Here is a 14,574-nt window from a genome sequence, read left to right on the forward strand (position 1 = left end):
TATGATATTCAAAGTCGATCGAGTTTTCCCGCATTGCAACATGCCTCGGAGTTAATGGTGCATTCGATACTTGTTGCGGTGCAGCCAGAAAAGAAGCTTGAATAGAGATATTCATGTTCGTCCATATTCTTAGTGGAGAGCATATTTTCTACTACATTGGAGAAGTAAAATAAACTGCATAATCGTAATGCACTTTTCATATAATGAACGCGCGGTGGAATTGCACGCATTTATGAATTTCCGAACAATTGCGAAACGCAAGATTTAATAAAATTCATCGCAGCTTCTTTTTACGTTTAATTTGCTAAAAGCATGCAGAGAGAATCAAATAAAATTTCGTTGCATTTATTTGTACAGACGTCAATTTATCTGCAATTTAATAATAAATAAAGTAGTTCGCTAATATGTTAAATGTTCGTTGTAATTGTGACAGTAACTAGACTCTTTAAGCAATTTAACCATTTTCCTTCGTCCTATTTCTAGTTCAACAAACAATTAAAAAAAAAGAAACATTTGTGCAGTAAGTTTCTCTGTGATAAATATTTATGAATACATTTCGTGCCATCACTTTTTCATCGATTTCGTTTTAAGCTCGACATGGTGTCACAATAAATAATAGAGTATAAATCTGAAACGTGAATAGAACACGAGAGTTAACATTTACACGTAGATGTGTAATAGTAGCAGCTACGTGATCTATTCACGCTTCCATGGAATATTTTACAGCGTAATAGAATTATTTTGTACAAAATTCACTTTACGGTTCTTCTGCAAAGTATTCCATTTATACTTTAACTCTTTCATTAAATAATCCGGTGATATGATTTATTTTAAAAAATTATAAAGAGGGATGAGTACCATTTTTAATTGTTCTGTTCACAAGCGACTCGCTCCCATCTCTGCAGCGGAGATAAGGGTTGACAGTGATGAGAACGCGAGAGGAAACGAAAGCCCCATGACGCGATGGAAATGCTGATGCCAGTATAAAGGGTTTAAAAAGTGCGATTATGAGAGACGAGTAACGTATTTTTCCGTTTACGAATAAAAGCTTATTGTTTAAACGCGCGAGAGGCGCTCGCTTAAACGAACACAGTTGAAGCATTTGCTCTCGCCGAGTCGTTTGTTATTATAAAAATGTACGTAAGAAACGAGATCAAAGTTTCTATTATACTGGGATTACCTGTTGCTGTTTGCATATTTCCGCGATGGTGGGGGTAAAGAAGAAATCCTCAATTCAGAGGTAGTATCGTGGAAACTGCATTATTTGAACCCATTCTAAAAAAGATGAAACGTTTACTGTTTTAAATTGCTGTATTAATGACCACGAGACGAACCAAAAGGAAACTGAGAACTGAGAAAAATGGGTTCGTTAGGGTGTTCGACTGACCTCTGACGGGGAACAAGTAGCAACACACGTTGCGAAGAGTCGCAATCCGCTGGACGTTACGTCGCGAAAGCTTTGAAAACAACGATGCACACGTAACTAATCCGAGAATGTTCCTGAACGTTCACAGGGGATTTAGGGACGGTACCTTCGGAGATACCTACTCGATGAGGATTAGGAAGTGATTTGCAGGCGATTCCCGATAGCGACGGAAACACGAAAGCCGGAATTTATCGCGATCGCAGAGAGTTCTCGTAGTCATGAAGTTTCGAGGGGTGTTATCTCGCGCGTGCACCAGCTATGCACGAACTATCAGTTTTCATGAACATGTTTATGACGCAAATAAGCGTCCTCCCCTCTCAATCGGAAACATATGTTTCGTGATGCTCATTAACCCGGTTCTGACTGGTTCTGCGTGTTCAAAATTTGTAACGGAACCATTCAAACTTACTCACCGTTTGCCGATCGCGAAAATTTATTTTGTGTATTAAACACACCTCCTTCCGAGCGAGTTTCGACCGCGATAACGCTTATCACGAAATTACAAAGATTAAACGGGGCGGGAGGGTGGGGGTGGACGGGAGGCTTGTTCGTTCGTTTGCATCGGTTAATTTTGAATGGATCCTAAATGTCGCTGAAGCCCGGTATTTATTCAGAATAAATTTTCAATGCAATTCTGTCCTGGCCCCTACTTCATTGGATATTCGAATTCTGGAAAATCGTCTAGTTGTTTTTCTGCCAGGCGATGAATTCATTTGCATGTGGGGCCGCGCATGCACGCGAGACTGTCTACGGCCGATCAATTTCCGACCAATTCGGACCTGCTCATAATCAAGAAAGCATTTATCATTTTGTTCGCACTTATCTGTTCCACTAAACATGCAGATTTTACATTTAACATGGTTCATCCATTTATTGGATCGTTGCACAAATAATGTAATTTCGCAGTCTTACTTTTCGTATTCTAAACGCATTTAAAATTTATTGTTTTAGTTAATGGATATTTGAAGCAATGGATCCAAGGATATTGTAGTTCAGAATGGCACTTTTGGACAAAAGAACATGTTGTAAGTGTTCGATTAAAAATAAAAAAATTCAAGTTATGAGAGGAGAAAAAACATACAAGTAGCAAAAATTTATGTTCAAGATAAAATTGTGGTTAAAACAAGGGAATTGCGCAGCAACCCAGAAAAAGATTCTTATGTACCCAATTAACACTTTCCCAAAAGGCTACATTAAAAAATAAAATGTAGGAAACAATTAATTAGAGAATACTCGTTAATTATTATAATTCTCACTGGTCTAAAAAAGTAACTTGTAAATGAAATAAAAAAGACAGCTTTAATTATCATAATTAATAAGTAAAATATGTTGCACAAATTATGGTTTATGAACACCCATCTGAATATCATTTATTACATCTGAAAGCAAGATAAAGTTTTATGACACATGTAGAAAATACACACGGGCTTGGAAATTGAGACATTTGCATCGTCCAACTTAAACTAACAAGCAGATTGCAGCAGAATAGCATCCCGAGCATCAGCTCGTTAAAGAGTCTTGTACATTTTGCTGTATGATAACAGGAATTTGTTCTCAGACTCCTCGCGGCATACTAAAAGAAATTACTTACATAAATCATTTTTCTTATACGCACGTGACAGATGACTAGTGTTGAGCGGCTCTCCTCACTCGCCAGACTGTTTCAATCCGCATAATGTCCTCGTCAAGATGCCTTGAGGGCGATCCGGTCGCAAATTACAGCTATTAATTAATTCGCACGTTGTTGCGAAATGCGAGAATTATGACCGCTTTCGAGTCATAAAACGTATTAATTCCCGAACCCGTGAGCATCGGCCGAAGAGGACCATAATTGTTACGTAACACGGTAATCTTCAAGAATTCGCTGCGTCGAAATTTCACGCTAAGGCGGCACCTCCTACCGATTTCACTGATTTCTATTACATATTCCGTGTTCTACGTACTTAATCGTCCATTCAAAGTATCATCGTTATTACAACTTCCGCTTATCCCCAAACGGATTTTCTCACCCCTGTAGTCTGTTTTTTGATCGACGAGATCTGAGACACCGATAGCCGCAATAACTGTCCACCCCGCTTCTGTAACTCATATATCATTACTCGAGAGTAATTGGAGTGGAGGTGGACAGTTATTGCGGCCATCGGCGTACCTCAGGTACCCTCTTGCCCAGAACAAATTATAATAAATGCTACTACCTTTTCTTCGAGTTAAAGAAAGCAACCCTAGTGCTAGAAGCTCAAGGCTTCTTTGAAATATGTGACGTAATTTGTATTTTATGGATTCTTGATTTGCATTAATTTGTACTCGCGATCTCATCTATCAATTTTACACCTTCCCGGTCCCGAATCGAACTCGACATTGATTTTTAATATTCATGCTAAGTATGTAAGATGGGTACCAATTGATTGAAGAAATTAAAGAAAAATAACTGGGTCAACGAACTTTGTAAAATTAAACCAGACGAGTTACAGTTCATACAAAACAAAAAGACGCACCATTGTCAGCATAAAATTTTACACAGATCGACAAGATCGACATGCAAAATGTAAATGTGATAAATACGAAATACCAAAAAAGGTACTTCCAGCCTCAGCCTGCCTTACACAACAAACCCCTAACGAAATCCAAGCAAACCACCCCTTTCACATCATCATCCGTTCTCGAAAAAAGGGTTCGATAATAAAAATGAACCGTCGGGGCCCTGATGCGGGCAGAATGCGTCTCGTATTCGTTCCTTTCATTAAAACAGGAAAAGGAGAACAAGAGAGGTAGAGGGAGAGAGAAAGAGCAACGCATCCCTGTTGTCCGCGTCAGTGTCGGCTGGTCGATCCTTTGAAAATCATCCGTGCACGCAGAGCCTGCCTACACCGCAGCGATTATAGCGACTCATTAGCCGCGCCAGTAAATCATAGCGATCTCGGCGTGGCGCTGGAGAAAGCGAGAGGCAGGGGAACCTGGAAGTAGAGGAAGAAGACGAGGCAAGGTGCCTCGCCATGCTTCACCATGCCTCGCCGATGGAAAACAGGCAGAAAGCAAATGTGGACGCCACACGATCCAGCACCGAAAACGGCACGCTGCCCCCGGATAGAGACAGACATAGGCTAGCGTGTTCGGCGCCGGCCGAGCAGGGCCGAAGACGGCCGAAGCGACTCGCGGTGGTCCTTCGCGGTACTGAATGGTTCAGTACCGAGCCGCCACGGGTCAGGACTCGACGTGGCTCTGCGATACGGGGGGTTTGTTGTCGGCGAACTTGCGGTTGTAATCACGGTGCTTCGAGTGGTGTATGAATTAAAATTTGTGCCGGGAACGCATCCATCGATCACCATTCCGTCCGATCGTCGTCCACGATCGATTCGCTCGCTGACATCGATCATTCACGTGGATCGGCACGAGTAGGGGATGAACGTTCCCCCGCTAGAGCGAGAGCGTGATCGACGGGACGCATGCATCTTCCTCCGAAAAGACAGTCGGTCTGGCGAAGACAGACTCATCGGACAGTGAACGCACGTGTCTCCCACCCTCGATCGAAATCACAGTGGCGCAACCCTGCGCGAAACAATCGTTGATTCATGATAGAATCTTCGAACCATCAGAGAAGTGATCGCTGCCGGTTGTGACATCAATGCGCCAGAATTTAATTACGCATATCGCGGATGATCCTTGCATCGTCGCACGGTGCACACGCTCGCGAAACTGCGGCGCGAGTAACGAGCCGTGAGATAGGGGCAAACCGACAAGTTCATTCGGAACTAGTGGTGCAGTAAACTAGAGCCGTGTCCGGAGCGTTGCTTGCGGTCCAGACCCCGGCAATTTTCGCGAGGCGAGATTTCGAACGATCTAAACTGCGCGCTCCCCGGCATTCCCCATTCAAACCTATCGACGGAGACATCGCCGTAGCCCATAGACCAGGCGACCTGCACGAACCTCTGCAACAACAACGGCGGGGGTGTTCGCTCAACAAGGATTACACTGCCATTTTTCTAACCACCGCGTGTACTAGTGTCTTCGGATCCTCTTGTGGTCATTGATCCTCTCTAGTGCCACGTGTTTCGAAATTTTTTACCCTGGAACATCGTTGCGTGTCGGATGACTTGTGCAAACGATGCAACTTTTTCGAGCTGCTCCGTTTCCTCGAGGAGGTTCGTGGTGACCACCAGTTTGTGATTCTTTGTGATTCGGGATTAATTGGCGACCGAGAAGAGCTGGGCCCCGGAGATCGTGGTGATTAGGTGGACGATCCAGGCCGGTATCGAATCAGAGATAGAAGCTGCAGGGTCGTTTGCGGAACGATTATCATCGGGGCGTTCGAGGAGCAGTTAGAGCGATCCGGTAGCAAGTGGTCGTTGCCCGTTGGAACGAAAACGACGATAGAGTCCAGGTGGACGCAAAGCCGGCGAAACGATGCCGGCGACGGCGGCGCAATGCAGTGCGGGCTACAGCAACAACAACAACAACAAGGAGAGGGACGACTACCGGGTCTGCGACAGCAACACCGGCTGCAATTAGTGGCGGTTCGCGACGGTCTAGAGACCAGGTAACCGCTGAAAGGGCGGCGGCGGGAGGTTAGGTTTGGTCGAGGCCTGGCGTTAAGGATTCGAGAGGGTGTGTGCAGTGCGCGGAAGAGAGACAAAATGTGGTGGAGGTGCCAGTGGAGTGTCGCGACTACAACCACGGTGTTCGTGTTGGGGATTGCCACGGTGTACTCGCAGCTTCAGACATCTGATCTGGATAAGCCAAGTGAGTTATACACAATTATTATCATTTCTGTGGGATACTGAACGCAGCAACGTGGGTAATGGTCACCCGTTTTCTACGTTACGCGGAATTTTTAATGATACCCCCTGCATGGTGCTCGCCCATCGGGAGATAATGGTGAATAACCTCTCGTTAAAGGAAACTGTAATCCCCGCTGTTGTCGTTTTTTTTTCACGTATCAACGAGCTTCGATACGGGATACTTTGTACCCGAGAAACGTGTGGTTACGGAATTGAACGAGCAACGCTGCGATCTTTATTTGGTCTATCGATACCTCGTTCCTTGGGTCCATCGTTAACCCCTCGGGAATGACTGTTTCCTTCTGGACCACCAACGTCGGGCGATATTACGAACGTTACCGTAATTTGATGGGGAATTAGATTTTTTTATGGTTCCAGCGTAGCTGTTCCCGGTTTCTAGAGAGTCGGCTGTGATTGCTGCGAGCGATCCGATCTTGTGTAACAAATTTTGAAGCGCTCTTTAGAGTCTTTATGCTGAAAAGACGTTTTCTCTGAAGCGTTAACTGCCCAGACGAATTCGTACCGTCGTACCTACCTCGATCTTCGATTTCTGCACCGTGGAATTTCTACGTTTTCTTCGGAGTCAGGAGGTCTAGCCAATTTATATTGAATGTACCAGTGGCTCGGGCGGATAGGGGATGACTCTACCTGAAAAAGGAAACCGAAAATGTAGAATTTCGTCGTTTCGTATGGGGCTTAATATTTGAGAAAATTTACTTTGATGTGAAATTAGTCATTTGATTTTACACGATCCCGTAGGCTTACTGTTAATGCGTATTTGTAAGGAGATGTGGTAAGTCGTGGTCAGACACGATAGCCAATATCACTTATTCAGTAGAATACGTACCTACCTTATAGATTGCCAAGCTATAATCATTTTTCTCGAAAGAGAACTCTTGTATAAACGAATATTATTCTTTATTAATGGTTTATTTTTATTGGGTTGGCAAGAAAGTAATTTCGGTATTTTAAGGTGGAATAGAGCCCAATTTTTTATTCAAGCAATTAACTCGAATGAATAAGATATTTTCCTTTTTGTTCGATGATCTTTTGCAAAAAAGAATAAATAAGAAAATATTTTATTGATTACAGTTCATCGTTTGAATAAAGAAATTCGGTTTTATTTCACCTTAAAATACCGAAGTTACTTTCTTGCCAACCCAATACATAACATGTTCGACATGATTTTTTAAAAATTTACTGAACAACTTGTTATTCTTTCTTGAAGAAAATATATTTATGTGAAAATATAGGGAAGCAATTCTTTGTTTAAACTTGATTCGATCCATTTCGATAGCTCTGTCATTATTTTCAATGTTCCGAGGTTCGACTTTGGTGGAACTTACAATAGTACCTGTGAAATTGTGCGTCTTCTCAGTTGTCGAACGTTCGAAGCAGAAAATATGAACAGATCACGGACCGAGGATAGCGATTGGCGAGCGAGTGCGAGGACCGTTTGTTTACGTTTTTTCGCGAGAACAAATCCAGCGTGTGTGTGCGGCCGCAGGTGTTCGGTCGAGGCGTCCTAGACGCCAGTCTGTGGCCGAACTCGGCAACGGAACCTTATACAATTTTGATCCTCAATAAAGAGTATATGTTTAATTCCTCTACGAATTCGTAATACTAGCGTTTTATTCGGTAATCCAGCTCATTTTTGGTTCTAATTGAACAGTACCTAAATGTTAATCCCGTGGCTAATAGTAGCATTATTGATTATCGGAGAGTACATGAATAATACACTTAATGTACGTAAATCTCCTCGTTTATTGTAGGCAACCAGTGATCATGAAAGTGAATTTCCTTTAATTAACCTGGAACCGGGAACATAAATAGCTATACTCTTATCCTAGTATTCACTCCGTGTCTTTTTGATTTAATTTTGATTTTCTCCGTAACATTACTTCCATCCAAGTAATGGATTGTAACAAATTATTTATCAACTATGTTTCTACCTGGTGTCTGCAGTATGATACTGTCACTTCTAATGACTCTACCTTTACTTTCGCGGAATGCAACAATTTTACACATTCCACCAGATTCCACACTACGTCCTTGAGTTGATGACTCTGAGAAAAGTGCATTCGACATGCATTTATTTATGTGATTACTTGTTGGGTGGGAAAGCTGTTCGAAACAATGAAAGTTATATAATTTTCTAGAACACGTCATGCACATTATTTTCAGTGACAGGGACTACGGTGTAAAAGTCGTCATTATCATTTTAATTTTCATGTGGATTTATAAAACCAAGTGTTTGCATACTATGCTGTCAAAATGAAACCGTGCGAATAAATTTTCGATTTCGCTATTGTTAATAACAACGTTTCACGCTTCTTGTCTCCGATTCTCTTAATTTTTACATTTTTTAAACATTTCATAATATCGAACTTTTGCAATAATCACTAAAAATTCCAAAGAAATTGCGACAGATGTTTGAAGTATTCTAAACATTCATTCTACCTTAAATAAATAAAATAGCATTAATCCGTGCTGCAGTCCATTAGGTTCGACAGTAAGCTTTTCGCGGATCCTTCTGTTATATTTGCGAAACAGGAAACTGATTTCTGTTATACCATACTACCGGATTGCGTGTCAAAAAATCGCAACCATGTTTCACGCAGCACGTATGTATCTCGCCGCATAAAAGTAAGATTCATCGCGTTGCGAAACGACTTTGCGAAGTCGCATTCTCCGGCTGGAACCGCGGGTTTCTTTTATTGGAACGAATTTCGCGTTGCGTGTACCCGTTACGTTTATTCCGCGTCGGTCGTGTCGTTTTTCAATTAGCACGCCGCACATCTTACCGCGTAATGACAAGCTGGAACTCCGATATCTTCTGATAGGAACGCTCGTTGCACAATGAACGCGGACAGACGCGTGCATTTTCGTGTCGATAAGTACCATCGTTTCTTGGAAATCCGCGTCCGTCTGGTAATTGCCACTCGTACTGGAAAAGTCATGCGAGCATCCGTTCCCATTTTTCTGGAAACGGAGAAAAGTATTTCTCCTGGATAAAACCTGTCCGCGGTTTGCTACACGCTACATACTATTTTCTTGTGCAATTTTCTTTGCGTATTAACGCTTCGCTGACCGAGCTTCGAAATTAAGCGACAACGTCTCTGCGCCTGTCCATTTCTTTGCGACAAACAATATTTTTATTGCAGTAGCGACGATTTTATAGTGTCAAGTCTGAAATCGTAAAATATTCTTTCTTAATATTGTGCAGCATAATTTCTACACAATTTATACTTTGTCAACAGTTTTCCTGCATTCTAAATAATAGTTTATTATAATGGGTGACTATTACATAATTTCTATCTGCAGAAATACTTTAGAGAGATTGCAATTTGAAAACAAAATTTGGTGAAAACGAATACAAAAGTTAATACAGTAACAGTTATGTGGGTTAAGTACGAGATAACAAAAAGGTAAAATATGTATATATACACGGCGTTACTAATGGCGCTTAGCACTTCCATTTGTTCCGCTGAAATTAAGGACAGAATAATGTCCATAATATATGGATATGTACGGAGATACTGGATGGAACAAAAGAAGTGGTTTGTACTGTTCTCTTTTTTAAAACAAAATTTAATTTTTTATCTCCATTCTGTAATGTAGAAACACTGTTCCACGTAAATATATTAAGTCCGCCCTAGTTTTTGCTAAGTTGGACCTTAAACTGATGTGTTTTCAGTCTGGTACAATGTAAAAACTTAACTTTCTTGGTATCAAACTCTTGTCACAGTTATTACTGATGAATTAGTATTATGTAGGATTCTAATTTACCTTTATTCTTGGGCGACATCTATGTAGAATAGTTCATACTAACTTATACTACATTAATAAATACAAGCTAGAGAAATTTCGTTCATATTATAATAAAAATAACCAATTAACGAACCTGCCCCGTAGACGGACTTACCCCACTCCACCTTATTGAATTATATGTTGATATCAAGTTTGCAAGAGTATTTTATAGCACGTCGTTGCTTTGGCATTCAATAGCGTTGCGATATTAATAGTTTTTTAATTTTCGGTTCATTTCTGTTCAGTCGCTTCTATTGAGCAACTCCGAAGCCGGATAGGAATTTTCAATGGGAGGCAATACTAGGTCGTTTGCCGAGAGTAATAACCTCTATATTCTTTTGTCCCACGAAAATTAATATTAAAGCCCACAATCCGTATGGAGGGGCTAATAAAAATGTAGAACGAAAGTCTCCTTATCGATTATTTGAACGGTGGCGCGCGCGGAAAACCTAACCCCGAACAACTGGAATGACAGTTAAACTAGTTTAATTAAACCGCTGCTTTAAGCCCACTTTGGATTTATGGTCGAAACGACAAAGAATGAGAAATTCCTCGAGCACTGCCACTGGCCCGGAGAGTGAAAAAAAAGAAAAGAGAGAATCGGAATTTCAATAGGAAAGTTTGGCTTACCCTCCCCTTGCGGTCGGGTTATAAGTCGGAAAATACATAACCCCGGTACAAGCTCACGTAACTTCCGAAAACTTCGTTGTAAGAGTTCTCTATTTATTAAAACGGTCCTTTCATCCGCGTCCCTATTACTCACTGACCCATTTCACCTGCTACTTTTCACGAACACGTCGATGTAATATGTAGTCACGGGCATTAACCTCTTAACGTACGTATATGCCGCGACAGAGTTTGACTAACATGTTTGCGCTAATGGCGTTTCATTCTCGATTTTTGTAATACCCTTGTTATTAAGCTCGGCGATATTTACACGAGCTTGCATTTCGAAAGGTCGCTATTCGAGAAAATCGAGATTGAAAAGTTCATTCTGTTGATTAATAATGTTTGTTAAGTAAACTTGGAAATCCTGTCAGTGTTTGATGAATTTTTCTCTGCAGCAGTTATTTTCGCGTACGTGTACTCGGTGTAGGATTTGTAATTAAAGTATATAAATATTTCTGTCGTTTGTTGACACGGGAGGGAAAAATTGAATGCGAATATAAACGCTGGATTGCCTTGAGGAAATTTCATTTCCATTATGTCTGCTGCTTCGAATTGTCCAACCTCCTTTCACAGCTTTTCCATACGTCCTACAGTGGCTTGAATAGGTTGGTGTTTCCAATTAACATATTTTATATGTTTTATATCAATTTTTATAGACATGAAATTCTTTCAACATTTTCATCGTGTAAAAAAATTCTTTATTCGATCCCAATAAACATTTATTTCGAACATATATTTCTTACATTAATTGAAGATATTAATTGCCGTACTACTATCATTGAACGCTAAATATAAAATATTAAACCACCGTCACATGTAAACCAAACGTTCACAGTCGAAATTGTAAACAGCGTCGATAATAACGAAAATAAAACGAAGCGAATCAAGCGTAAATGAAAACGAACGAAGCGTGTGTCCGTCGCATTCGAAATCGGATCATTTCGGTTCCAATTGGCCGTCTCATCAACAGAAATAGTCCCGCACCGTGTCATCGAACGTTATTCCTGCACTTCAACTGATTCTGTTCAACATTTGTTTCAACAGGTGCGAGCACGGACTGAGAACCAGGAAGTTGGATAGTTTTTAATGCGTGGGCCGTGTTAATTAATACTTTTTACGCTCGTTTGCGAGAGAGAGCCTCGGGAATGTCCGTTCGAGCGATGTGTTTCGCGTAACTTGGCGATATCTCTTGTCGTTGTTTTTTTTCCGTAATTTTCGTCAGGTGTGTTGTAATCAAGGGTGGGAAAACGGCTCGCGCGTGTATTTGTTTCACACTCGCACACCGCTAGATCCACGTATACGTACACGAGGATTGCAAGGGTTCGGTATCTGCGAAACCATTTCTCTATAATGCACATTTGGGGCCTCTACGTAGTCACAATCGCTAGATAAAAGATCAATCTAGGGGAACGTATCAAAAACTTTTGCGTTTTCGAGGCGTAATTTTCATTATTCGGCAGCATGTAGCGGAGCCGCGAGAAGCAATGTGACAGCGGCAGCACTGTCGTCTGTGGAACGCCGTAATTGCTCAAATGTCCATCGTGATTATAGGTATCGCGGAGTATTAGGTCGTCAGATTAAAAACTTGGTGGAGAAGGCTTGTAGTTTCACGAGTTTTTTGCGGCAAACTGAACACAAACGCGTACCGTTAGGACAGATATCAGCTCACGTGATTCGTTTTTAAACGAGGGTTTCCACTGATTCCGTCGGAAAATGACAGGACGCGTGTGAGCTATCTAGTCCCTCGAAGACTATAAAGCAGGGACCAAAAATAACAGTTATTTTAAAATTTTCTACGATGAAAATCGTTAATAAAAACTTGATTATTATTGGAATTTAAGATAATCTACACAATATACATATAAAGAAAAAAAAATTCGAAGAACAAAATGATTAAAAAATATCTATTCTTTTTGGTTACAAGTAACATTTATTACTGTCCAAAAAATTGGATCTTCTTCGATAACTGTTATCGATGAAGAAAAACTGTTTCGATTGCTGAAGCAGTTATCGATGAGAGAAGTTTATTTCTATCGCTCATAACAGTTTTCGATGATCGAATTTCTTGTAGAAAATTTGGAAAAACTGTGGAAAAACTCATGTTTGTCACATTAAATTTTGATTGTAACAATTAATTTGATGAATAAAAAATTTATGAAATAATTGATTGTCTACCATTTGGAAGTTGTACTATTTAATAATAACTATTCCAATTTTCTTCATCAATAAGTGTTATATGAGCTATCGAAGTGAACTTCTCCCATCGATAATTGTTATGAGCGATCGAAATAAATTCCTTTCGTCGAAAACTGTTATGAGCGACCGAAATAAACTTCTCCCATCGATAACTGTTATGTGTGATCGAAATAAATTTCTCTCATTGATAATATTTACCAACAAGAGAAAAAATTTCGGTTACGTATAATGCTTATCGGTAACCAATACGATTTTAGTGGATGAAGTACTTCTTATTCCAAGACTCTTTTCTTTTTGGTTATAACAGTTAGGGTTTCTGCTATAAAGTTTTGGTGAATACTATTGACACTTGGTAAACAATAAACTTGGTGTACACTAAAAAGTGCAGTTATAGAAAAATGTCAAAGGAGAAAGTTGAATGGTTCACCAAGTACTACATCCGTAATACCATCTTTTCAGGAGTGCAACAGTGCATGTGCAACATTCTGCATAAAAAGTATTGATGTGGTAAAAAATTATTGAAGTGATCAAAAATTATTTGAAGACATCATTTGCACGTGGTCTTCGCGAAATTAATGGTGTCACACTGTGCTACAATTTTGTCCAAGATTGTACTAATCTCTTGGAAATATCTCGGCCAAAATTGATGGGCATTATGAAGTCGTAACTCGATGGTGTACGACACGATGAGCCTTTAATTTGCCCGCTGCTAATAGCTCCCGCGATGGAGTTTGTTTAATAATTACTCTCGCTTAGCTCTCTCTCTCTTTCTCTCTCACTCTCCGGGAAAAGAAAGCCTGCGTTGCTGCTCGCATCGCTTCTCGCGTCGAACGCTTTCCAGCGTGATTTTCACTTTTACCACGGGAAACGTTCATTCATCGGCTAACGCACTGGGGCCTTCATTTCAGATGGTTGTTTCCGGGAAATCGCGTGGTAGCCACCTGAACGCCGCCATTGAATGCTGGCTAATTTCGAAAGCCACACAGAGCAGAGATGCCTGTGATTTTTCCAATCTGATCGCTAGGCTGCAAGAGCTGATGCAGATTCACATTTTTATAGAGGCGTTCGGAGAGACCCGGAATTCATCCCTTTGTGTCTTGAAGGCTCCTCAAAGTACCATTTTAATTAAAAGGTTGCTGTGAAGTCGATGCGTTTCGACCCTTTTTTCGTTTCATTTATTTGACTGGGAATACTGGAATTTCGTCTGGCCTTTGTGTCTTAGTAGCACGTCAAAGTAAGCACTATTTTAATTAAAATGTTGTTGTGAACTCGATGTGTTTCGTTATTTTTGCAATTTCATTTATTGCAATTTTTGTGCACGTAGTCCGGGAATACTAACATTTAGCCCTTGTAGTTAGTACTCGAAAGTACTATTTTAATTAAAGTGTTGCCACGAGGTATGCAAATTTGTTTCAAGCGTGTTTTGAACATTTAATTTATTGCAATTTTTGTGGATGAACTGCGAGGAAACAGGATTTTCGTTCTGGTTCTTTGAGGGTACTACAAGATAGCATTTTAATTAGAAAGCTGCTGTAAAGGAAATATGCTTTTGTTAGTCCCGTATTTTATTTGAATGTTTTTTAGCGAACTCCGCGCCGCGCCGCTGGAAAATATATTGGTATACTGTTCTCATACAAATATTTCTACGGACTGAATGCATACATATTTCTCAATAATTGAATTTAAATGTACTACTGT

The 14,574-nt window shown here is 40.5% G+C and overlaps 1 protein-coding gene across 1 annotated transcript in view; it reads left to right on the forward strand.

Moving 5' to 3' along the window:
* Nucleotides 1-4,455: 4,455 nt before the first annotated feature.
* LOC143213748 (neural cell adhesion molecule 2) overlaps nucleotides 4,456-14,574 on the forward strand; it is a 187,521-nt gene continuing 177,402 nt past the window's right edge. The window contains exon 1 of the mRNA XM_076433882.1: nucleotides 4,456-6,163. Within this exon, the coding sequence (XP_076289997.1) occupies nucleotides 6,058-6,163 (106 nt within the window). The 5' untranslated portion in view covers nucleotides 4,456-6,057. The remainder of the gene's footprint in view (nucleotides 6,164-14,574) is intronic.

The sequence above is a fragment of the Lasioglossum baleicum genome, chromosome 11, assembly GCF_051020765.1.
Source record: "Lasioglossum baleicum chromosome 11, iyLasBale1, whole genome shotgun sequence".
Taxonomy (NCBI): Eukaryota; Metazoa; Arthropoda; class Insecta; order Hymenoptera; family Halictidae; genus Lasioglossum; species Lasioglossum baleicum.